This window comes from Tribolium castaneum, chromosome 3, assembly GCF_031307605.1.
Source record: "Tribolium castaneum strain GA2 chromosome 3, icTriCast1.1, whole genome shotgun sequence".
NCBI classification, from domain to species: Eukaryota; Metazoa; Arthropoda; class Insecta; order Coleoptera; family Tenebrionidae; genus Tribolium; species Tribolium castaneum.
This window is the reverse complement of record NC_087396.1, coordinates 18,543,612-18,570,445: the sequence shown is the minus strand read 5'-3', so window position 1 is coordinate 18,570,445 and position 26,834 is coordinate 18,543,612. Positions and strand designations below refer to the sequence as shown.

The 26,834-nt window shown below is 34.8% G+C and overlaps 2 protein-coding genes across 6 annotated transcripts in view; one reads left to right on the top strand and one right to left on the bottom strand.

Moving 5' to 3' along the window:
• Window positions 1-26,834, bottom strand: part of LOC103313127 (uncharacterized protein) — a 163,586-nt gene that overhangs the window by 31,746 nt on the left and 105,006 nt on the right. The gene's annotated exons all lie outside the window — the stretch shown is intronic.
• Window positions 3,470-8,098, top strand: LOC103314713 (uncharacterized). Its single transcript, XM_064355649.1, has 8 exons — window positions 3,470-3,798; window positions 4,633-4,721; window positions 4,981-5,115; window positions 5,175-5,225; window positions 5,276-6,990; window positions 7,040-7,434; window positions 7,486-7,575; window positions 7,767-8,098. The coding sequence occupies exons 1-8, from the start codon at window positions 3,750-3,752 to the stop codon at window positions 7,967-7,969; spliced, it is 2,727 nt and encodes a 908-aa protein (XP_064211719.1). The 5' UTR covers window positions 3,470-3,749; the 3' UTR covers window positions 7,970-8,098.

Sequence of the window (26,834 nt, the reverse complement as noted above, 5' to 3'; positions counted from 1 at the left end):
ACCCAAGGAATCGATGTATTTATTGCATCAGTTTATGAGACACTCAAATGGATAAATCACTCCGCTGGAGAAAATTAATAAAGACGGACGTAAAATAATTGCAAGAGCAGCAGAATTCAAGCGAACATTTCATATTTACAGTCGATCTTTAAAACTGGGGCTTTCTATCTTGGCTCGTTTCGCGTAGGAAGGCGCGAATACGAGAGATCTCAGAATGCCTTAAATGGATATTAAATTGGCTCGGAATAGTTGGTTCCGCTCGGTATATCCGTCGATTTCCTCTAATCTTATTTACGGAGTAATTGAATGGCAAAATCATTCCGTTTATTAAAATTTTATATTATGCCCGCCATTGATGTTGCTAGAGCGTAATTCGAACGACTCTATTCACTCGTAGAGCATGCGACGCAATTATATGACTGTTTTATCTCGTCATTTGACTAGATTTATCCACGACGAGACGAAAATCGAAATTAACAATTACGCGGTTTCTGTTTTGCGCGCGTGGAAACATGGGTGGAGGTCTTTCATCAAAAGCTATTTAACGCCGCGGTTCCTCTTCGGTTCGGTTTATTGAAACAAAACGAGTTTTCTCCTTTGAAATTTTCATTTGGAGAAAAACGACTCAACTGTCTCTGCTCATGACGATAACTTGAGACAGGGGTTCCTTGCCTACCATTAGGTAAAGTTTGTGACTTTTTCTTTTAATTAATTTATTAAAAATACATGTTAAGGAACATAATTCATGGCGAGAAGCTTTATTGTAATTAAGATTCCCATTCATCCACTGCGTACGTTCCCCACTTATTTCTTCTTTCGTGCCGACTTTAAAATAAAGTGTAATAAATCTCCAAGCGTCAGCGCTAGGCGTTATCTTCACCTTGATTTTTGTTCTTCCGTCAAGAGGATTATTACAGTTCCTTCCTTAGCGTCACAGATCTCGGCTTGAAGTTTTTTAACGCCGTTTTCAATATCCTGAATATATCACGTTTCATATTCGCGTTGAGAAATATGGAGACATTAAGGAAACTTAGTAGATTAAACTCAAAGGAGGTTATATCAAAGTTGTCATTTCCCATTAATGGAGAAGTTATCTTATGATGGATTACAATCCCATAAGTTGAATAAGCAAGCAAACCTTTGACCGCGTTCACCTTTGATAATGAAACTTGGCAAGTTTGGCGTTGAAGGATAACAATAAAAAAAGGGACGGGAATCAACACAATCGTTGCCGGCGAGAAGATATGAAAATGCAAATATGGTTTCCACCTCAATTATTTTCAGAGTTCGGAAAAAAGCTAACTGAATAAAAGGAAGGATCGGAAAGTCAAATCCTGCAGTGAGCCGTAAATTACCCTTAATGCATTTTTCGCAGTGGAGAGAGAACGGAATTAAAATATTCCGGCGATTATTTAGGACGTTTCCAGGACTGATTGTGATTTGTGGAATCGATAATGGAGTTTGGCTGTATTGGCGCCCCTATATTTTATTTTAATTTCGAAAAAACCTGATTATTGTCCGACGCATAAACGTCTGGATTTATGGAATTACTCTCTAGTTAATGTGGCAGCTAAAATGAGCCAAATTCGTTCAGAACAAATTATATTGGAATGTAATTTATCCTCGAACTGTTAAATATGGAATTTTTAAAATTCCGAACAGTTCGATAAATTACAGAATATGCCAGTTATTTCTCTAGAGGAATAAAAAATTAACGCAGCGTGTTTTGTTCAAAAATAAACTTCATTCCGACAATTTTTCCGCGGCAGACGTATTCAATCGATAATCGGTAAAGTTTTGCATGCCAAAGCAAAAGTTTCGGCAGTAAGTAAAATTATCGAATACTGCAAAGTCCTCATTACAGATTCCTGGAGGGCTTTGCAAAGTTTATAGAGGCGCGCGGTAAGAAGTAGCTCAACTCGATTCGGGGGTGGAATGGGTCAATTTACAATCTAAAACTGAACCGTTTCGTTCTCTACGCCACCATTTTTACTCACACATGCAACTAGTTCCCCGCCCCTGCGCTTTAAACCCCATCCACTGCATAATATCCAACTTCAACTCCACACTCTGTACTTCCACCGAGATAAGACTCGCACAATCAAATTATAACATCATCGGCAAACTTGCCAGATAGGAATTTTCAATAAACTGGGCCCGGAGACGGCCACAATCTACATAGAAAAGCGATTGCGCTAAATGGCCTCGTTCCAAGATGATCCAACTAAATTTACGTTATTGGACCTACCGGTCTACATATTCCCGCTCAAAGAAGCCATGAACTCGGCAGCAAATGAAAATACGGTTACGGTTCCTACATCACACACCTCTTACTTCATGTAATTACGGCTCGCCGAAAAATAAATATTTCGAGTCAGGTAAGAACAAATCTTAAATTTTTTTATGTGAACAAATTGTAGGCCGGTATTTGCTGCTTCCGCCACATCTAAATCTGTATTTTCGTAATTTTCATAATAGTTATTCCTACTTCACAATTTGGGTTTAAAAAGGCTTAAATACTATCAAATTAAATTTATAATAACATGATAAAAAAAGACAAATGAAAAGAAAACTTAAAACAATAAACAAAATGTATCAAAATTACTCGCAAAGTTTAAGACATAAAAACCATCATTCCTGTTCACAAAATGTCCATTGTCAAGATATTCTTCAATGGAATACATAGAAACAATGTTTTAATAAATGTGAATACAGCATTCTCTTAAATTTTTAAGCTACGGAGATCGGATTTCTTTAATACCTGGAGGGAGGTTATTAAAAATCAAATACCTGATACAAGAGGGTCCTTTTAACAGGTAATAGAGCTCAACAAATAACACATTTTTTCTATTGTAATTTTTAATAAAAGTTTCCTAGATTTACGTAAAATTTGGAAAAAATAACATATTGAAATGTGTACCCGCCTATGGATGTAAAAATAACGGTACCAAACTATTTTCGTTGTAATAGAAAAAGAAAATATAGAAAAATATTGCTATGAATATAAAAATAATAGAAACTAATTATATTAATAAACACTGATCGGTTCATTTATACAATAGAAAGGAGGAAAACAGTATGAAAATAATAAATAAATAATTTTGCAAAAAATTGTTGTACTACTTGATGAGCTTTATTACGTGGCAAAATTAACACACGTATTTCTGATACACTCTGTATACTTTCAGCGAGTTCTTTTCAGTATTCATCTATTCATGCAATTGTTGGTGATACCCAACTTAAGTACTCTTTTAGGCACAATGCAGTAGTTGAAGCAAATCTTTGTCTAAATTCCGATATATATATATATATATATATATATACATACCCAGCTATCTTTATCAAGCCCAGTATGTTCTATAGACACTAAGAAGCCCGGGCTTTCCTTTGTACTTAGAGCTGTATATTCTGCACGAAAGCATTCTATAATTAAAAAGTATTATGCGCAACCGCAGAGGGGTAAGTTTTTTCAATATACAGTTGAAAACATATTTCTCAGCTTTCACAAAGCCCACTATGTATTACTTACTATATGAGTCCCGTTTGTATATTCTGAGGAGGATTTGCGCATTATACGAAGCCCGACAGTGTTGTCAATATTTACCTAGTACGCAGTTCCTTTCAATAAAATTACAAATATCCAAATCTTCAATAGGGCTGCACTTATCTGGTTTCTAGAAAATATTATGCACTTTTTTTAACATATTTGAGAGTTTACTTAGTGTAGTGTGTTGGTTTGTACTACCAGAATGGACAGAACTAAATTTCTCATAAGTTTAGCTGCTCAAAATGAAACAGGTAATTATGCATCTTTATTACCATTTTTACGCCAAAGTTTAGATAAATAATTATTAATATACAGCGTTGGGCAAGTCTGGAACCAAGCGTTTTGTGCCTAAACTATGTATTTTACGCAAAAGCTACTTAGTACATCATCAACTACTTCATCAACTACTACATCAACTACAAAAATGTGATCATTTTTCTAGAATAATTTTTTTCGAAATTCCTTTTAGTTTTGGAGTTATTCAAAAAAATTTTTTTTTTAAATGGCACCCTACCACGGCGATTTGTTTGGTAAAAGCTAATGTTCTAAAAATAACTTCTGTTTTAATAAATATAATTTTAAATCAATGTTTTTTTTAATAAATTATAGAACTTCCGGCCTGAAATCATTCCAAAGATTATTCTAATTTGGTCGAAGTGGTTGTATCCATTGATGCTTTTGATCCACTAATTTGATTCGCCAAAATTTTCGCAAACATAAACATCTAGGGATACAACCACTTCGGCCAAATTCGAAGCTTCGGTACGAATTTGGAAGGCAAATTTAATAATTTATTTAAGAAAAAATACTGGTTTAAAATTAATTTTATTAAATTAGAAGTTATTTTTGGAGCATAACCTTTTACCAAAAAAATCACCGTAGCAGGGTGCGATTTGACAAAAAACATTTTTTTCAATAATTCGAAAACTAAAATAGCTTCAAAAAAATTTATTCTTGAAAAATAATCACATTTTCAAAGTAGTTGGTAATGCAGTAATTGGTTCTTTCGTCGAGTACATAGTTTAGGCACAAAACGCTTGGTTTCATACTTTTGCCCAACGCTGGATAACGCAAAATTGTTGCAGCACATGTGACAGACGTGGGTGAAGTTACTCATTTACCTAAACGTCAAAGGTCTACATACTCCAGACCACCTTCTTCAGAATCAAGAAGTGTAAGTTTTTTTGGAACAATTATAGGCAGTTTTTTCAAACTTATAATCTTGTTTAATTTAAAAATTACTCAAAAATTAGCTTTTTCTATTAAATACGTGATGCTTAAATTATTTTTTATTTTTTCTGTAATATTTTTAAATAATTATTATTAATTAAACATTACCTAAAAATTGAAAAGTTTTTCTAAAAAAAATAGATTTAATCGTTGCCAGTAAATTGAAATTTTGTTGAAGGAAAAATTAAATGTTTTTTTTTAAGAGCACAAGCAGTTTTCAAGATTTTGCGAGCTCTGGTAGTGAATATGTACCTCCTGATAAACATCCAACTACTAATTTTAATTGGTCAGATTCAGATTCTGCCCAGCCTTCTCCTGATATTCCATATCTAAAGCAGGTAAATAATTATTAGATTGTGGTTTATTTCGTCATTATGACTTTGAAACTTACTTTTAGATTACCACATCTCAAGATCAAATTAAAATAGATCCTACTTCGTTACCTGGTGTAGGTTGAATTAATTATTTTAAATAGTGTTTAATTTCCATTATATTCAGTGTTCAAAAGATACGTGCAGTCCACTTGAACAAAATCCTTGTAACGAAACCGAGCCACATGCTCTTAATGATTCTCTTACCCGTATTCAAAAGCCAAACCAAGATTATATTAAGAAGCAATCTGCTAGGGAAAGGCCAACAATATGTCCTATTTGTTTTAATGATGTTAGCACCCATTTTACACGCCATCTACTTCGACACCACAAAAAGAGTAAAGAAGTGCAGCTCCTTGAAAGTCTTAAACCTCGGAGCAAAGAACGTTTAGCTCTAATTGAGTCATTAAGAAAGCAAGGATACTTTCATCTAAAGAATGAAAAAGGGATTTTGAATCCTGTCAGAACCTCAAAAAACCCAGATGTTGAGTATTTTGTTTGCACATATTGCTTAGGTTACTTTAGTAAGAAACTTTTGTATAAGCATGTCAAAGGTTGTAAAAAACGCCCTCCAGACGAAGCGACGCCTGGAAAAAATTGTCTAGCCAGATCTCAAACTTTTGCATCATTACTTGTCGTAAAAAATGATGAATTTTTGAAAAAATCTCGTCTGAAAAAGGAAGTTTTTGGAATAATGCGTCCAGACGAGATTAGTGCAGTAGCGAAAAATGATTCAATAATTTGTTTGTATGGAGAAACGCTATTAAATAAACACAAAAGACAACAAATTGCTACCGTTGTTTCAAATAAGATAAGAGAAATGGCCAGATTATTGATTGCTTTAAAATTAATGGACAGAACAATTTGTACTCTTTTTGACGCTTTAAAGCCTGAAAATTTTAGGCATTTGGTATCGGCAGCTAAAGAAATAAGTGGCTACAATGCCGAAACAAAAATGTTCAAGGCACCCTCGCTTGCGTTGCATATGGGCACTAATTTGAAAATCTTATGTGACGTAGCCTTAAAAGTTGTCATTGAGAAGAGACATTTGCCGAACTTAAGATGGGAAGATGATAGAGAAAAGAAAACAGAAATCAAGGAACTGAAAAAACTAATAAGTGGTCATTGGTGTAATGAGCTTTCAAGTTTGGCTTTGAAAAACTTAAAAGAAAAACATTGGGAAAAACCAACAGAACTACCTCTAACAAGCGACATTTTAACGTTACAAACGTTTATTAGTGAACAGGCGGACAAAGCATATAATAACTTGATAAATGAGGGAAAAACAAATATGCGACAAAATTATAAAACTTTAGCACAATGTGTTTTGGCTTTAACAATAATGTTCAATCGAAAACGTGTTGGCGATGTTCAGTATTTAAAATTGGCAACATACATTTCGGCTGACAAGAACTCGGTTATTGAAGGTGAACAAGCATTTATGCGTTCTCTCACATCGGTGGAACAAATTTTAAGTAAACGATTTAAAAGAGTGGTCACTGGTGGCAAAGGCTCTAAACCAGTTCCAATTTTATTTTCCATAAAACTACAAAAATTTATAGATTGTCTAATTAAAATCAGAACCGAAACATCTATTGTGCCAACATCAAATCCTTTCCTATTTGCAAATCCTGGATCTCAAGACAGATGGATGAATGGAAGCAACGTAATGAGAAAACTTGCTTCTAGTTGTGGAGCAAAAAATCCTAATCTTTTAACATCTACCAGATTTAGAAAACATATTGCTACGACTTTACAACTAATGAGTATGGAAGACAATGAAATGGAACAGGTTGCTACATTTATGGGTCATACTAAAAAAACACATGCAGAATTCTATCGGTAATATTTTATTTTTGAATATTTTATTTCACTTTACATATTTATGTAGATTACCGCAAGATATTTACCAGACGGCCAAAGTGGCTAAGATTCTTTTGTTATTAGAAAAAGGAAAAGGCGAACAGTTTAAAGGAAAAAGTCTAAATGAAATTGAATTAGAGCGAGATATCTACTACAGTTCGGAATCAGAAAGTGAAACAGATGAAGCAATACCACTTGCAGAAAAAGTTCTTAGAAAAGCGGCAAATGCTCCATTACAAAATAAAGAAGAAAAGAAAAACGAAAATGCAGAAAATAATACAAACACAGTCACAAAACAATTAAATCTAGAAGAGGAAGTATGTAGTAGCAACATGGAACAGGAAGCAGATGCAGAAGTAGAAGATGTTAATGGGAATTCAAAGAAAACAGAAAATACGAATAAAAGTATTGGAAAGAAAAAAGGTAATTATAATATATACAATAAGTTTTACGTTTATGGTGTTTGTTTTATAGAAAAAGAAAATAATTCAGAAATGGAAGTAGACACTAATAACAATAGAAAGAATGCAGGAGGAAAGAATAAGCCTCTTGGAAAGAAAAGTGGTATGTCCTAATCATTTAACTTTAAATAAATACCATTTGGACATTTTTATACTCGCACAAACAAAAAATATGATTATTTTAACACGAAATTTCAGTTCGAAGGTGATGATAGTTAGACTTACGCTAATCATATTTTATGTGTTTGGGGTTGAAAAAGATTACACTGTATGTTAATGATATTTGTTATGTAGAATCTTCAAACTCTGTGCGACATCGATGGTCAGAAAAAGAAAAAAGGATCGTGCTGCATCATTTTCGTGGTCACATTCTAAAGAAAGTTGCTCCGAAGAAACATGAATGCGAGGAACTTATCTCTCAACACAATGATATTCTTGGCTGTGTAAATTGGGTGCTAGTGAAAACATTAGTGTACAACACATACCGTAATCAATAATTTGTTCTTTGAGTTTTAAACTGTTATTTTGTGATAGTTGTTTGAATTGTCTGTATTTTTTTCATATTGTATGTTTGAATTTGAATTGCTGTTTTATGCTTGTGGTTTGCATTTTCTCTATTATTTGTATTTAACCAATAATTTGTACTTTGAGTTTTGTACTGCAATTTAGTTTTTGTTGTTTGAATTTCTTTTATTTTTCTTAATAAATGTTTTAATTCAATCCGTTTACTGTTTTTATGGTATATTATTCAACCTTTTCGGTAATTATAAAACAAAATAATAAAATGAAATGTAAAAAATGTGATTAATTTATTGATAATTACCACTAAGACTGTTTTATCATCTTGTTTCACCTTTATTTTATAGTGGTAAATGAGTTTTTTTTTTAAGTTAAATGACTAACGGTTATCTCTTTATTTATTTTAAAGTGTGAGCATTGTGAGAATATTTTTTATTTGCTGAAAAAATTAGTGGCTCTGAGAAGAGCCAGTCGTCATTTCTTGTGGAATCTTCTGTCCGGGAATCACTCGTGGATGATGTTGTCATTTACTGCCTACATAATAAATTTACAGTGATTTTACAGCCTTTATATAAAGGCCTGAAGTTTTGTTGCTTTCTAAAAAAGAATTTATTTCAACAAATAATTCTAAATTAATTTATAAGTTACTTACCAATAGTCTCATAATGTTAATAGAATATAATTAAGAATTCATTAAGTTTAACTAGACAGCTAACTATAATTACATCGAGTGAGTTTAAAGTAACGCATGAAATTCGTAATTCTTATCAAAAATATGAATTTTATTATAAAAATTAAAAAAAAATTGTTTCGCGGTCGGCTCACCTACAAGTAAAATAAGTAGCACAATTGTAAAGACCTATTAGTAAATCTTCCAATTATACTAAAAAAATGATATCGTTTCATTAAAAAAAAACTATAATGACGTAATAGCGCCGCCATATTGGCCGCCATGACTAATCCAGTTAGGTCAAATTTGGGCTCAATTATAATACTAAGTTACCTGTTTTTGCATTTTTTTTATTTTTGAAAAATAAAAGAATTAAGAATTTTGTGCCTTACTTTAAACTCACTCTGTATATTAAATATAAAAATAATTAAAATAATATTATAATGCTTGTGCAAAAACTGGAAGAAATAGATTTTTTTTCGAGTCCGGGGGACTTGTGCTCATTAAACCTATTGCTTGAATTTATGTTGGGATGTATTTAGTTAGCGATGCGCGTTTGCCACGTTGACGGGCTTCGGATACAGCGCCAAACGTCTCGGGGTGGTTAAAATCGGGAGAACATCTATAGTGTATATACATCAGCGACCGTACGCCCCCTATACGGCAAACCCTCGAACTAAACGTGTATGTTTTGAGATATAAACCGACTTTAGGAAGCCAAGTCGAAAATGCGCCCCTCGTGTCTGTGGATCGTACCAATGCTGGGAAAACGATTTATACACGTGAAAATTACGAAGCCCGAAGTCGGGCTTCGTAAGTAGGTGTCGGGCTTGGTATCCACCGGAGAATATGTCTTTTTGGGCTTGGTAAAGGCGGTTAATACGTCTATATATATATATATATATATATATATATATATATATATATATATACATATATATATATATATATATATATATATATATATATATATATAGATAGATAGATAAAGATATATATATATATATATATATATATATATATATATATTCGTAGTATTCAAAGTTGTTCGCCTAGGCACAATTTGAAACTAAAGGTTGAAAAGTGCTCTCGCATAGTTTTAGAAACTAAATTAACTGACATTGATCTCAATTTTTTGAAAAATCTAGACTAAAAATTGTCAAAAGTATCAAATTACTCGGCATTGTCGTTACGTTTCGAAAATCATGAATCTCTTTTAGTAAAAAATATTTACGTGTGTTTGGGTGTACCTTACAAACGTCATAGTATAATTAAGAAAAAAAGCTTGTATTATCTATTATAAATTATTGTCTAACTTTTTTATCCTTGTTGTAAAAATTGCTTACAAAAAATTTAAAATAATTGTTGTAGATTTATTTTCAAACTTAGAAAATATGATCATATTTCTCTTAAAATTAAAGAATTAATTTGGCTGAAACTTGACTCTCATTTTCAATACTTGGTGGCAGTTATGGTTAACTCTATTTTGTCTAATCCTTTTTACCTGAAGAGGAAACCTTTGCATTGTAAAAGATCATTTGAAATCAAAGCCAATAAGCTTATTAGGAAACAGAGTTAAAAAATCTATTACTTTAGTATTGTTCTAGTATTTTTGTTTTTTATTCATTCTTTTACTTTTCTTTAACATTATTACGAGTACATACTTTTCTTTTTTACATTAGTTTAGAATACATTATTTTCTATTTATTCTTGTTATTTTTAGTTATTTTTTGTGTTTTACTTTGTTTTTGAGAGTGATGGTTAGACTTCGCTTCCATGCTTTTTCTTTAATAAAGGCATAAATTATTATTATGTAATATCTTAGACAGACATTTATCAGGAAGATGTTCTACGACATCCTCTAGGAGGAGATGACCCTTTTTGTAGTTTTGGCGAGTTCGTTTCCCAGCACTCGCAACGTGGCGATCCCCTGAATAAAGATATTTGGAATTGTGAGTTGTTCACTCTGGAAAGCATCTCGCCATGAGGGCCACAAAGACCCTCATGTCTGCATGCCAACATCGCATTCCGCTGACAAGACAAGCATCCCCGACTGTACCTGTTCTTGGTTGCTACGCGACTCGCTGTAAAATGAGTCCTTTTGATTGCAGGAAACGAGCATTGGTCGAGTGGTATAATGGCGTCGTTATATTTGCGTGTATGTAGGTGTTGGAATGAAATCGGAATGTCGGTAGGGGCCGCTTTTGCACATTCCGTATTAACAGTTGGAAATTGCCCTATTCGAAATCGCCAACTTCCACATAATAGTTGGAAAAGTTTCGTGGGGTGGAACTTGCGCCAGATTAGTATGCAAGAGATCGACCGGGGGCGCCACCTGACGCTAATTAGGAGTCTCGTGTTGGAGGGCGGTTGCAGTTTGTTTTTGCCCGGCCCTAAATAGGTCAGAGCGGCTAAAACATTTACCAAGACAAACAGCCGGCCAATAACAAGATCTGAAAGCTGAAAACATCATGATCCGTGTACGAATTACATCATGCAGATGGTGCTCAACAGAGCGGGAGACAAGGTTTTCATTACGCGCTAAGCCTCGACGAAGCGATCTTGCCAAGTGATAATCCCGCAGCGTCCGACTCGAAGAAGAGCACCAACGACAAATCCGAGGCGGAAATTGGCTCAATGAAGGCGCTTTTTCTATACAGCGCCCTTAGTACATGTTATCTAATGTGACCTTGCGGATAAAAACGATTATCTAAAAATGGTGCACCAATCTGTCGGCGTTTTTACTCCGTTAAGTTATTTTCTCCATTATGAGCAACAAAGAGTACATTCTTAAGTAAGAATTTTTCGGAGTGGCTCTCCATGGACATTTTCCCTTTCAATGCAGCAAACAATGGTGTTCCCACAAAAACCATCTTGATATAGTGGCAACGTACGTATGTATAAGAATAGAACGGAAGAAAGAAATCCACAAGCAAATCGATTCCCAGTTCTATTATGACCGGTAAGAAATGCAATTTCGTTATATTACAAAAACACGCCATTCAACCCCTGAATTATAGTGATATCCTTTAACCAATTCCCGATGCCCTATGCGGGAAACCTATGTGTAATAATAAGGCCATTCGGGCCTTCATAAAAATACCTGCGGTTTTTCGACGTGTGAGTTATGCTCAACCCTCTGTTTATTGGCGCGTAAAATTTCATTACGCACTTCACATAAACGCTTATACTTTATAGTTGGTAATAAATATGAAACGATAAATTAAAATTTCAGAGTGCGCACCTGATCGGGGATGGCCTTTGTCGCTGGGGTGGTAAAAGTTAATTTTCACGCCGATATTTGCGTGACGATGCAGCAGGAATTACTGAAGCGAATGTTGGAGCTGTTTTTTGGGTCTACTCTAATAAGAAAATTTCTTAAATTATGCTAAGAATTTCAATTGCGGTATGGAGCATCATTACTTCTTCCCCCGATGTTTTTATTAAACGGAATTCTAAACTACAAGATGTGGATTGTTGCTGACAGGCATTTTCATTAGTAAATACCACGCGCCCACCTAACAATAATCCGAGTGTGTGTTAAGAGCTTTCCGGTTGATTTGGACATGTTCGGTGGCGCATGTGAACGTCTTATTCTCGGAGATAACTTTTTAAACATAAATTTTAAAAGTGCGCTGAAAAGACGTGCTCAACTGCGAAAGCAAAAGTTCACCTTATTATCTATCCTGCTTCCGTTCTCTTACTTCCACTCCATTCCCACGTATCCTCAGATGCCCCTATTCAATATTTTCCTTTGTATTTTCACGCCAGGCACGTATTCTTTAAAAGTACATTCGTGATTGTTGATTTAACACTTTTGCCCCAACTTCGAGCTTTTTTAACTTGCTTCGCTCTTGAGTAAATATTTTTTAAATCCCAAGGTGTATTGTTTTAAAATTCCGATAACGTGCGAATCCTTCAACCGCGAGATTTTCCCTTTCCCACGCACTGACCCACAAAACCAAATAAAAATCAAACAATTTTTTCAATGTTTTTACAATAAAAACCAAGAGCGGACGTTTCGATTGCCAACTTCACCACTGTTTGTTCTCCTGGCGCACTTGAACCGTTCCAATGTACTTGTCATAAAAGCGAGTGTCAATAAAAGAGTTTTATTTTTCGCCTCACATTAATCTCCAACGGAAGTTATATCCGCACGTCAATAACTATCACTCTGCACAAGTGAAGCTATTAACGGACGATCCACAATCAGCAATATCTATTTTCTTTTATTAGTTCAATATGTAATTGCAGGATTATTAACGCTAACGCACGCTGCAAAAATCTTTGCTTTAATCTTTAGACACTGTTGGTGCTTTTATTGTCAAATATTGTCTCCCTCGTCCGTTTATGTGAAATATTTTTGCGAAAATGCAATGAATCACGGCAAGTTTTCTCATTGGACCACAGCTGTGGCTTAGATCGGCCGATTTGCAAGTCTAAAGAAACTGCAACTTGAAGCATTTTAATAAATGTCGCTCGGCTTATTTGTGGCCCCCTGAAACTTACTTTTTTTCTTTATTGAAACTTACTGCCTTTAATATATTCCTAAATAGTCGTTTTTGCGTTTCATTTACTCTGAAACTTGAGTCATCGACTTTAGCATGTGCACTTCGTACCCACCCCAAGCATGTAATTATCTTGTTTCTTCCTCTCCGAATATTATCGCCACCTGATCCACGTATGGTTATCGAGCCTTGTATCTATCAAGAAGGTGTTAAAATCAACAGATCGACTTACATACCCTCCAAAATGTAAATATCCGAACATGATAGCTAACGTTACTCCCTGCGGGAGCTTTACACGACAATTTCCGTAATTTTCATTAACATAAAGCTCTCTACGCGATGTGTCTGGTAATGTGATTGCCGACAGCGACGATTTTAATTTTTAATACCCGAATTTGGGGGATTCTAGCCGTTTTACGATTCTAAAGTAATAAAATTATAATGGAAAAGCTAAACAATCAGAGCTGACCGTAATAAAATTTAAATTAAAAGCTCCACACTCGGAGCGTTACAGTTTTGATAATATCGAATTCCGTTATTAGGCGCGATTTGCATATGGTTCGGTTCGATAAATTCGCAATAAATCACCGGAATCGTCGCGGTTCCACAACAAAAAGCGAGTTTCAGGCCTTCGAAGTTTATTTGCAGAGGGAGGGTGATATTTTTCAGCCGATTCGATTAAGCGAAAAACCGTATTCGGTTTGCTTATAATAATCAGACCACATTCGCAAACGCCACTCAATGCAGACATAACTCTGGTCGTTATATAGACAGGAGTCGGGTCCAATTAAACGTTCAAAGACGTGACTTGTAATCTGCAAAGCTCGTAAACGTAAGCGAAGCTTTTTCAGTAAGTATGAGTGCCTTGGAAGCGTAGCCGTCCAAGGCTATCAGTATAAGTGGTTGCCCAAGTTACGAATGAATCGTTGCCTATCTCTTTTGAAACCAACTGTGTTCAAATAAAATTAATATTGATCGACTTCTGGATGCATCGTTTTTCTTACGCGATTCAAAACTGACTTTTTTAAATTTCATGGATGCTTATTGCTTACCTATCAAATGTAATTTCAAATTTGGCAATTTTTATGTGACAGCCAACCGAACGCTCTAGAATTGTTAAAAATTCATACATAAACGTTGGGCTATTTCAGAAGTATGCTTTTTCGGTTACATTCAAATGTAATGACCATCATCTGTTTATATTGTATTCATTTTGTAATAGTTAAAACTTACATCAAACATAACATTCACTTAAATTAGAATTATTTGGAAGACAAAATTTGTTTTTGTTTGTAGAAAAAATGGTGGATGCGCCGGGATAATCTTTTATTGTCAATTTTCCAGCACAAAAATTAACAAAATTAACTATTTAATTAATTAGACAATTAAATCAACACTTTTAGAGCCGGTTTACAGAACGTTTTAATCGCAAATGAATTTTAATTAGCGAATTACTTGACGGTTGTCAATGCAGAATAATTCGAATTAGTAATTCAAGATTAACTTTTAATTTCTAAATTCAATTTCAATTTCGCTTACTGTAAACCTACCCTAAGGGTAAGAAATTGTCTGCACTTGTAGTCTAAATCAGATGTATTCAAAAGTAAGACCGCCATTTTCAAAATAAAATTTAGTTGCCGCCATAACATTTATACTACAATCAGTAAAGAACATGCTATTGTTTAAAATCTTTTCCTTATTTTCTTACTTTATGTTTCGGGTGGCATAGTTACATTCATGTCTCCTGATTTTAGCGATTTTTGGTTACTCTGTCCAAAACTATTAAGAATCACCAATAAATAATAATAATAAATCAGACTTCACTTTGGTTATTTTTTTGTAAATTAGACAATTAAAAATTTAATTCCTGCTTTCTGGGGCTTCCGAGTCTTAAAAAGCGCTTTACAATTCATCACCTGTGATCCGTTGAGGTAAAATTTCTGTGGCTTCTGACGGCCTGTTCTGCAAACAATTTTGCAGTTTACACAAAAATACCAGCATCACTAGAAAAAAGACAAAAATTACGTCTCACACATCCCTTTGGAATGATCCACAAGTAATTATTAAATTTTAGTGACAATTGTTCACTCAGGTTTTGAACAATATCGGTTATTATTTCGCCTTTAATAACAAATTAGTTTATTAAATTACTGTGTATGTTAATAATATCTTATCAGTCCCATTTAATAGTAGATTTAATAGTAGACTCCTTAATATTGTTATTTACGAGTATACTGTATTTATTTTTTAATAATTAAAGCTTAAAAGATGCCACTTAGTTAAATTAAATTTGAGATGAAAACAAAAATGGTGGATGCGCCGGGTTAAAAAAAAAAAGCATTTAAACAATTTAATGAAATAGAGCACAATTTAGAATTTCTGTATAAAAAAAATCCAGTGACAACAAAACCCGCCAGAAACTGTTGTTGCAAAATTATTCTATAAACTGAAATGGGATATAAGCAATTTTTTACATTTATTTTTGCAAAAAGGAAGAATATAATATTGTTTAGAAATCTACTAGGATTGTGCTTTTGCAGAAGATTTGAAATGTACCTTTTAAATAGTGTAGTTGAACTTAAAGCTTAAAATTTTGAAGCTGCTACCTATAGTTGCTTTGAGAACGAAAAATCAAGACTATAATTATCCAACTCGAGCCAAACTATTATTTTGTCAAACAAATCCCCTTTTGTGCAATTTCTGGTTAACTTTAAAGTGCAGGGAGAATTATTGCTGCAACTCTAACGGTGCTATAGAGCTAAGCTGCGTTTATCTTCAAATCGGAGATTGTAAAAACAATAAAAAATCTTCATAAACTGCGATTTTTACAGACAGCTTTAGTACACCAGTTTTTCTCTGTCGATTCAAAATTGTCGGACGTTATCTACGATTTCCAAGCGGTTAATATAATTCGTTTTTGGCTTTGGTTCGGTTCGAAGGTGATGGCCTTTGGTCCCGATAGTAAAAATGTTGGGTAAGAGGTCCAAGATTTAACCGTCTAGACTAGATAAGCGCCACAATGACAAATGATGGTCTAAGTAGTGGCAATTTGTCCAGCTGACGACGTTCCTACTGACGTATCCTGTAAAACCTTCCAACTCCCAACTGCAATAATTTACATTGTTTCTTACTTGTTTGCTTGTTTTATGCGAGTTCTCGAACTACTGTCATTACTATAAAACGCTACACAACTCCCGGGATGTTTCATAAAAGAATTCAAGCACAAAAAAGGGAATTACTAATGCGCTAATTCCGAACTAATTTCCAGTTTGTTTATTAAGTTTCGAAGTGCGTAAAAGTCCCGTCCTCTCACCTCGTCTTAAACTCGACTCGACGATCATTCTTCCATAAAAAGCCGAGTGTATACAAGTGTTAAGATTTTCTAAGTGTGGAATTACATCCAGAACTTGTACAAAATACAAGTCCCGAAGTGTAATTAAAGAAGACAGAAGCGTCGTTTTTGCGTTTGTAACAACATAACCGCTTTGAAAGAACAAACCGGCTGAAACACGCCGTGTTGACTGTCGCTCTTTATGCTTTCCCCGCTCGAGGGCTTCAAAAAAACCATCCGCTGTTGCACATGAAATGTCCTTTGTTTCGATGCAAAACGAGCTTATCTCATGTCAAAACCGAGATTAAACCCGCTCATCGTCCACTTTTGACTCGTCGCTAGTTCTCACTATTAAATTTTAGCGGCACTAGTAAATTCATCAGTCGGTGAAGACCTGGTACCGCTAACGAGCACGCTATTAATTGGGTTTCCCGACGTCGAACCCCGCGTCTCGTTAGTTGATTACGTGGATGTGAGGCAGGCAACCTTTCGTCGAGAACACTCTTCAAAACTTGGCCCGACTTCGGAAATTGGCAAGCTTATCATTCACCTTGTATTATAATCAGGCGCTGACTCTACCCTCTTTCTAATTTTATAACGTGCGCGACACTTTCCCTTCGGCTCCCTCAGGCTCTATTTACCACTGGATCTTGTGCTAAAGGGGCTATGACCCGAAAGAAAATTTAATTACGAGCCACTCTTCATGCAGGATAACAACACTACACAATCTAACGAGATGTTTTTCTCAACGATGTGCCCATTTCTCGTATTTCTGTTCAAATCTGAGTTGGCTTTACGCAAATTCTATTTGTATTTGAGAACCTAACCAAGTTTGTTTAACTACACAGGGTGATTTTTTAAAACGAGCCACCTTGAATATCTCAGAAAATTAACAAAAAATTAGAAAATCCCGAGACAGGTCAATTTTTATTTACAGGGGGACACTGCTTAGTGTACTTCTAGCAGACTAGCAGAACAAACTATATCATAAGTCACCCACCAAATTTAAACAAAACGAAACAAAATTTAAAGAGAGAACAACTATTCAAAAGATTTGACAGAGATGTTAATATTTAGAAACTACAGTAGTCATTTGAACCGTTCGTCATCTGACAGTAATATAAAGTCTACTAGCCTAAAATCAAAACTGTCAAAATTGAAAATTTCGGTAAATGATGCCCTCCAAAGGAAACTGTATTTATTGAAATTTAAAAATTTGCGTCAAATCAATGCCACAATTGTTGACATAATTGATGAATGTTTCAATTGAAATGGGTTATTTGGCGATTTTGGACTGCATTTAGTAAAAACTTCAACTTTTCGGTAACATTTCGATTTTGTTTATTATTAAATTTCGAGTCGAAACCAAATTCCCGCCCGAACATCATGTAACCCGTCCCAAAAACAATTGACGGCATGAAGAAGACTTAATGAACAAAATCGAAACATTGCCGAAAAATTGAATTTTTTACAAAACCCAGTTCAAAATCACCAAATAACTAAACATTTTTATTTGAAAAAATATCAAAGTATACGATAGGATGGCAGGAATTAATAATTGATAAAATTTTGATTTATCACACAAATGATATATGTTTTCAGCTTAATAAGCACAATATCCTTGTCTCAGACTTTATATTGAATTATTCATAAGTCATAAGACACCAAGTATCCGAACTTGCATTTCATCTTATCTTCGAGATGGTAATCATTGTGTTCAATATAAAGACAACGTTTCTTGCTGCTTATACTATAGATTTGGTGTTCCTCAAGGATCTGTATTGGGACCTTTATTGTTCTTAATTTATATTAATGATCTTCCCAAAACGAAACGTTCTATATTAATATTATTCGCAGACGAAACCATGATTGTTGACAGTCAAAGTGCTGATACATCATAACATAATATTGCTTTATCCTCCAACAAAAATATCAAAATATGGTTTGAACCTAATGCAGACAAAACACAATTAGTTACATTTTCGTTACGAAACAGCGATGAAACTTTAAAAGCCAAGAAATTACTAAGTCTTTATGTTGACAATAAACGTATCTGGAAAAGTCATGTAACATGTTATCACTGCGTATCATGCCTTCGTACAAAGTCAATTAATATTGTACGGTCTCCTAGTGTGGGATTATTATTGTACAAAATTTCTATTTGCCCCTAAATTAAAAGTATCCGCATAATTCAAATATAATATATATAAAATATATAATATATATATAAAATATAATATATATATAAAATATATATAATTTAAAATTAAAATATATATAATTAAAATTATATTTTTTGTTTTCTAGGTTTTGCAAAGATAACTTTTCTCAGTTTTCGGTTCTAGATCATCAACATTATACTCGCCATAAAGATTTACTTCATCATGAATACATAAGATTAATCCACCTGTGAGCCGCCATTAATCATTATTGTTTAAAATTCTCTAGTACTTTACCTTTCCATATTGCTTATTATTGTATTATTATTATTTATTATTATTGTTTTTTTTTGTTGGTAACATTTTAAGCCTTCTTTTTATTATCTGAATTCTAGAATAAACACTATTTTAAAACACGCTTCTCATAGCAATGTGTTTTATTAAATTAAAATGATCCAACAAAAAAATTTTTGAATAACACTCATACGAAAACGCTTAAAGTTCATAGGTGTCAACGGCAGCCCTCGAACTTTAAGCTTGTGTTTTCGCTCTTGTATTATTAATACCTATTTTTTTATTATTTGTAAAGTATTTTAAAACTTTAAACAGTATTTCTTTTGAACAAATTTTGAATTTTGATTTTTCTGTTATAAATTTTCACTTAGAATAAATTATGTGTTTGATTACGTCTCAAAATTAACGCCCGTGCTTTTAGGATTTGTTCCAGGAGACTAAAATAAATCAAAAGTTAAGAGTGGAAAATTGTCCGACTGGCCATCGTTTCGAGTAATTGATCAAAAACTAAAATTTTAAATTTAAATTTAAATTTTATTTATTTTTATTTATTTATTTATTTTTATTTATTTTTATTTTTATTTTATTTTATATATTTATTTATTTATTTTTATTATAATAAAAGCGCATAACATTTTGAAGCGAGATATTTACCATATTTGTTGTCATAAAAAATGCTCACATACAATTTTGAAACTTTTCCGCATATGCCCTAACCTCAGCATTTAACTTTTAACATGTCGACGAAATATTGAATGCAGTAGCATCGTATCTTTCTAAACATACAAAAGCAAAGAAAAGTAATAAAAGTAATCAAGTTGAAGGGGTTATTTGTAATATAAAGGGGGTTGGAGCTACAACTTTAAAAAATACACTAAAATGTGTCGCCCTAAAAATAAAAATTGACCTGTCTCGGAATTTTCTAATCTTTTGTTGATTTTTTGAGGAATCCACCCTGTATATTGTTTCACACATTTGGTGCAGCATTATTTCGTTCTGTCTCCACTTTAAGTTCGTGTCTAAGGACAATAGCGCAATCCTTCAGCTTTCAGGCGTGTTTGGCTTGGTCGTAAAGGCGTCGATGGAGCTCGTGCATCGGACACGTTAAGGTGACGAGCTAACAATAGAGGCCGGGTAAATCTTGTCCAATTTGAGAAAATCGAGGGAATACACGAAGACGCCGCTCGGGGTGTCGTTATCCGCACTGTGTAGCACGTCTAGGCTGCTAACAGTGGTTTCATTAGGTGACACTTGATGTCCGTTTGGGGTTAATTGCTTTAAGGTCGACTGCAGCTCCGAGAAGGGTAATTTAATGAAATGTTTGGTAATATTGTTTGATACAAGTTGTGCCAACTTGAACGGCTATTAGGCAAAGTTGTACTTCAGCGGCTCAGCCGTTTGGTAATCAACGCCCATGAAGCGGAAACTTTAGATTATTCTTTTTGCTTCCCCGCCTCGCTTTGTCTTCTGTTTATAACGGCACAACTTTACCCACTTCAATTAAACTTGCTCCTACACATTGTTCTCTATTTTTCCAATCTGCGAGCCTTCAACGCACTCTAATTCGTTTGTAAATTGACGGCGAAACTATCGAAAGTTTCTTTCGGAAAATTACTTTTCGAGTGGTGGGTGCTTGCGACTTCGCAGCAGTTTCAAGTTGTATATTCGACATTTTCGGGGATACGGTTGTGACAATACCAGAGATATAAACACACTTGGCACGTACACAACTTGAACACCAACGTTGAGTTACAACGAAAAATATCGAAGAGCGAACAGGGACGACCGTTAGAATCACTTCGCGCTTGTTTGACCTGTCATCAGATTTTTTATTACGGGACGTGATGATGCGGCCGAAATACCAACAAAACAAGTATAAACAATTCTCCTCAAACAAACACCCACCATCACGCTTGTTGTTTCTAATAAATTTCGAAAATTTCTGTGTTGCAATATTTAAATTCCATGAAGTTTTTTTTTTCTCTAGAAAATCCTCACGATTTTAGCGTTTGTTTACGACCAGACCTGCCCAAGATTTCTGGTTCAAAAGATAAACAAAGATTAAAGTCTAGCAGTTCGAGGCGAACTTTCAAACAGTAGTGTGTTATCATCACGGCTTGTTTCCGGACGACCCCTCCGTTCATTTTAATTAAATTTTTTGCCGAGGGTTGATTACTCGATTCGGAATGACGAAGACATCAATTTTCCTGTAGCCACTTGAAGCGATATTACCGGGAGACTCTAACAGACAAAATTATACTTCAAGTCGACTACTGCAGTATGTTTTCTGAATAAAATTCAAGCTGGTGAAAGCAATTTTCAGCATAAAACTTTATATAGTGCTTCAAGTGTACAATAGATCATTATATTGTTTGCCGCTGCCATCTCGAAGGACTTCGTTTTATGTGTGCTTCTTTATTTTTGCGAGTTGCAGAAAACTTTATCAAACAGATAAGGATTTCTGCTCTCTCGCGGGGACCGAACGCCGTTGCATAACTCCCCGTTATCTACTTGTGCGAGATTTTCAAGAATGATGTAAACAAGTTAGTAAATGCTCCGGTAAAATAACATCTTGCAAGAGACTTATTTTGCGCCCACACAAATGTACAGTTGGACTAAAAAAACGATGTGATAGCCTTTAGCTTCCCCTATTTAAAGATATATGGACATCTGTTGACATAAGGGAAGAAGTATTTATGCATCTAGCTCAGAGCCCCGTCAAAAAGTTTAAACATTTGGTTTAATTGAAAATATCAACTATCCCCACACTTATACGTACAGTACTGTCAGAACCATCAGGGGAAATTTAAAAGCTTGTTAAGTTACTCTCTAAGTTTCACTTACTAGTCGTCAGCTTCCTTACCTTAATTTTTTTTAATTTGTTGTAAAGGTGGTCAAATCAATTGTTATCTGGACTTTCGATTCTTAGAATGAAAGCCCCGTAACTCAAGAGAGAATCGCCAAAATTCTTTTTTAAGTCGGTTAGAGAATGTTTTTCCCCATCTTTACAATAATGTTCAGAAAAAAGTATTCAAATCACTCTTTCTTATCTGTAAAAAATTGCAACTAGGATAAAAGTTATAAGGTAATCTGTCAAACAAATTCGCGGTTTTAATGGCCATTTATACAACGATTTAGGGAATATAAGGTTTTTCCATTCTAGATATGGGGTTTTTTCACACTGCGAAATCGATATAAAAAACCTGTTCCAGTAAAAAAAGAAATCTCTGCACAGGTTGTACGAAAGATTTTATAAAATTCAATAAGAAATTCTTTAACTTTTCCATATTCGTTTGAGTTGAGGGAAGTTGAATTTTTTGAACTAGAGTATTAACATTTTTGTTTTATTTTCTCACTCTAATGGAGAAAAAATCAACTTTTTCCAACTCAAACGACTTCACATAATATTTTATTAATTAGTTGGTAACAATTAAATTGGTCATATTCTTTTGATAAACCATTACATTTTCTTCCACTTCATGAAATCACTTGTGCTCTTCGAAACCATTATGCAGATTAATTTTATTTTTAAACTTTTTAAAAATCAGACATTAAGGGTCGGTCTTTAGAAAGCTTTGTTAAAATTTTAGTCGTCGTTAAAACATAACAACGCGAATGGACCAATCAAATTCAATTGGTCAAAAAAGTTCAAATTTGTCACGTTATCAGTTAATCACGCATTTAATTGCAGATTAACATAATAATGTTTCAATAAACATTTTTTTAAGTCATTTATAGTTATAAAATGATTGCTAGATACGATTACGAGATAGTTTTGCGGCCAAGCTTGACCTGGAAAAATCCGGGTACAAACGGGAAAAATTTAAACTCATAAAAATTTTCCTGAGAAATAAATTTACTCCAGCATAATCAGGTAAATGCTGGAGTGACTCGTATTTTGTAAAAAAAACCTTTCACATAAATGCTATTCAAACATTTAACGTTAGGGTAAACAGCAACAAGAGGATGAAACATGTATTACTGCACTTTAACATTGAAATAATAGCTTAAGTTATTCCAGTATCAAATCTGGTTCAATGTTTGAGATGAAATGCTCGTCTTTTGTACTTATTTAGCAATGAAAGCTCATGGTTCCGTTCTAATAATCTTTGTTAATAACCTGAACAGCTCTCCAAATATACCGCGGCACAATGCACCCCAGCCATACAAACATTTAGCTAAAACCTGCTCATTAGATGGAACTTTTGAAGCGTTGTAAGCCCCCTACCGTTAATTTCTCTATTCGACAAATGGTGGATGCGCCGGGCAAGCAGCATGCGCTCCAAGAATAATGTTGTAGTAAATTGTTCTGGTGGTGAAGTGGTGCGTCTCGAGCGACATCTGGTTTCTATAGTCGTAAACTCCAGTGGCGTGCGTGAAGGCGATGCATTACTTCAGCATGCGACCGCTTTGATAAAGCCACACGGCCATAAAACGGCCCCCGTTCAGCCCCCTCTCAGGGAGACTTAATAAACCGTATTGATGGTGTGCCACAGTAATATACCGCCGAGCCGTTTGTTTTCCGCATGGCGATCTCCCGTTATTGAGTTTTTGTCGATTTGTCTTCTCATATTGGACTAATTTAATATTTCTGCGAGAGGGTGGGGTCGTCGTTGCCGCCTTTGTCTCCGAAAATTAGATTTCCGGATTTCATTTTTCAGAAAGCTGCTTCCTCTCTTGGACCAATTTGCATTCTTAACTTTCCGTTCTTGTTTTAGGTGATTCCATTGAATTCTGATCAAAAACTTTAATAAAATGTTTCTCATTACAAGTTTAAATTGGAAACAAACTCGCGCCAAGCGACCTCCGGGGCACAATTAAATTTGTTCCAGATTCAAAAATATATATTGTACTTTGGGAGCGGGGATCTGCACTACGCCGATCAATGGACGAATCTCGTTAACATGCTGCGACGAGAAATGCTCTCGTTAAACAACTTCAATGAAACCTAACTCACTGCTTAGCCTCGATTATTGTCCTTGTTATTAACTTTGTAACGAGTCAATCCCACCGTTATAGGCGACCAAATCGGGCACGACACGGTCATTAAAAATGTGTCTTAAGTTCACCCACAATCATTTTCAACTGCCATCAACATTTAGTGCTCAGGACCGGCATTACGACACCTTAATTGAAGGCAATAGCACCGCTCTTTCTTTTTCATTCCTCTCCAAATCTAACTTTAACGGCCAGCAATGGGCATTGCAAACCAAATTAATTTTATCATTTGAACTCTCTAAGTTTCCGGGTTCCGGGACCACCTTTAAAATGAAATAAGTGGGTGCACCTGTAGGAGTTGGAAATGGGGATTCACTCGATGGTCGGGCACATTTCGCGTAATCAATAGTGAGCCTCCATTCAGTGTAATTTTCCGGTCCTAAAATACAATTTGGTGATAATAAGCGTCATAATTTGGGGACGCAAATGTGCCGAATAGAGCAATGGGATTTCGCCCGATGAACATAAATAAAGCCCGGATTACATCGGCTAGGAATAAACAATTCAAATAAATAAATCAAGCAAACAAACAAGCCATTCCGTTAATAAATAATTGCGGAAAAACGCAATAAATTAGGGAAAACGTCCAAAATGAATATTGAATAGATGAGACAGACGAGATCGTAATTCAAATTGTTTAAATTCGGAATTGAATGGGCAGCCATCGTTAATAAAATATCGACAATAACATAAAATTAATTAGAATCGGGAAACGCACAGCTAATTATGTCAAATTTCGGGCAGTGATTGTTCCGACGTTTCAATCAACTGCAGCCGAACGAAAACGAAGAGAAAAGCAGCTCATTTAATCATCCACCTTTGCAATTAAAAAATACATAAAATCACCCAAAGTAAATAGAACGGTTCAAAGCAGTCATAAAACCGTGAAATTTCAGCAGGTAAAGCAAATCTTTTGTTCACTTCGTTATTGAAAAAAGATAAGCTTTTATCGAAACGTTTATTTTTCTTCGGCGGCGCTTCGATGAAATTATTTTAATTAAAATCATTTCTTTTCAGGATGCACCTTTTTTCCGATTTCAGTTTTGTACTGAATAAACAGCTGAGCAAACTCATCAAACGTGTGCTTTGTAATCTTCACAAATAACTTGCACAGTTCCATTATTCCAACTGACGGGACGAGCAAAAAATACACAATGTTAATCAAATTTTCCATAAAATACAAGCGTGGAATTTATTAATATCGCTTCGGCACAAAGATAAAATCCCACGCCTGTAATGCTAGGAAATTGGCATTCGAAATTTCATTTCAGAAAATGAGCAGCAGGTAACTATTAGCAGTGCCTGTCACGGCGCAAAATGCAATTTACATTTGCCCAGAGCAGTGGCGTAGGCGGGAAAAACTTGAATACATCTTACTTTAATTTGTCATGAAAAATGAAAGTCATCGGGCTAAAAGCGGAGCAAGTTAATGTGGTTTTTGCTTTCAAAGCTTATAGCTTTGTGTAAGTAAATACGCTCACATGGAAATGGGCGTAATCTAAAAGTGTCTGAAATAATTCATGTCTGGTGGCAATATTGATGTATTTCGTGACAGTAATGGTTTGAGCGTCCAGGACATAAATCATTAATTAAACCCGTCCCCTATCAATAGCACTTCCTTTCCGTTGGAATAATTCAAGTTGCGTAAAGGGTGTAAGATTTCAGATGCAGATGTGTATTGTTGGCAAATTCTGATTTACGTGTGTGCACATACATTGTGACCGCTGTTGTAGTGTAAACAGTGTCGTGTTCTGTTATTTGCTATTGTAACGCAAACAGGGGAAGATAGAACCGGCGCGCCGTGATTTAATGCAGTACAAGGTGAGGTATTTAATTTGAGCAAGTGCATTAAAATGTGCAAACCACCCCCTGGTGGCACAATACGGAGCTCTGTATGCACCGGTGGTGAGTGTAAACAAGTTGAAAACTGGCTCCTCGCCGTTAGTTTTTACCTTAAAAGTTGCGTAAAGAACCGGTTCATCCGCCAAAGTTAAATGAAGTTCTCGTTCTCGAGTTTAGCAGGATTCAGTTTTGCACAGTTGTTTTCCTGTTTATTTTGCTTGATTCTCTACTTACATCCTGGATACAGAATAAACTTCTTACATCCACGCGCGGATTCCAATATTATTTAAGTGTTCGTGTTTGCATTTGAACAACGTTTGTTAGTTCTAACTTTGAATAATATCGGCGGAATTATTCAAATCTGGGAGAGTTTTAGTTGTTAATAGCCGTCCCAAAAAATTAATCAGTGCGCAGCGCACCAACTATGCAAATCCACAATATACACGGCACAGGGCAAATGAGATTTAACTTTATTTATTCAGTATAATGAATATGCTGTCTGATCTATGTTAAAGTACATAGTTGTTTCTATTAACGCAAATGGAGTGGCTGTGCAAATAGTGATAATGGGTGGGCTGATTGTGTTGTACAAGAGATTACAAAATTCCGTGTTTATCAACGCCGATCGACACGAGTGTCTCTCATTAACCTGGGTTTAATGTAACGTGCAAAACTATCCCTGGTGGAGGTGCGCCCTCACTCCAGATTTCGAATGCATTAACTATATTAAATCTGGGAATTTCATCTCGTCACAACGTGATGAATTAAAGCACTTGCGTCCGGATTCAAAGAAAGACGATGACTTTACTTTAATTAATTCCACAAGAGTTCCATCGTCGAGGTACGACGAAACATTTTTAATCACCTCTAGGTTATTGGATGCTCGGTCGCACCTGCCGCAATATATCTTCTGTCTCTCGTCATCGGACACAACAGCCAATAACGACCGAAGACAACGTGATGGATGGACGATTGATGTGTGTCGGCACACAATAGCTCAGGTACCTTCAGAAACACATGAGAATCTCGACAAATTGCCTC

What these genes read in the sequence shown, in the direction of transcription:
- LOC103314713 (XM_064355649.1), top strand. Translation starts at nt 3,750, where the DNA reads ATGGACAGAACTAAATTTCTCATAAGTTTAGCTGCTCAAAATGAAACA. An exon ending in AGCTGCTCAAAATGAAACAG is followed by an intron (nt 3,799 to 4,632) that starts GTAATTATGCAT and finishes AAATTGTTGCAG; the next exon opens with CACATGTGACAGACGTGGGT. An exon ending in ATATTCCATATCTAAAGCAG is followed by an intron (nt 5,116 to 5,174) that starts GTAAATAATTAT and finishes ACTTACTTTTAG; the next exon opens with ATTACCACATCTCAAGATCA.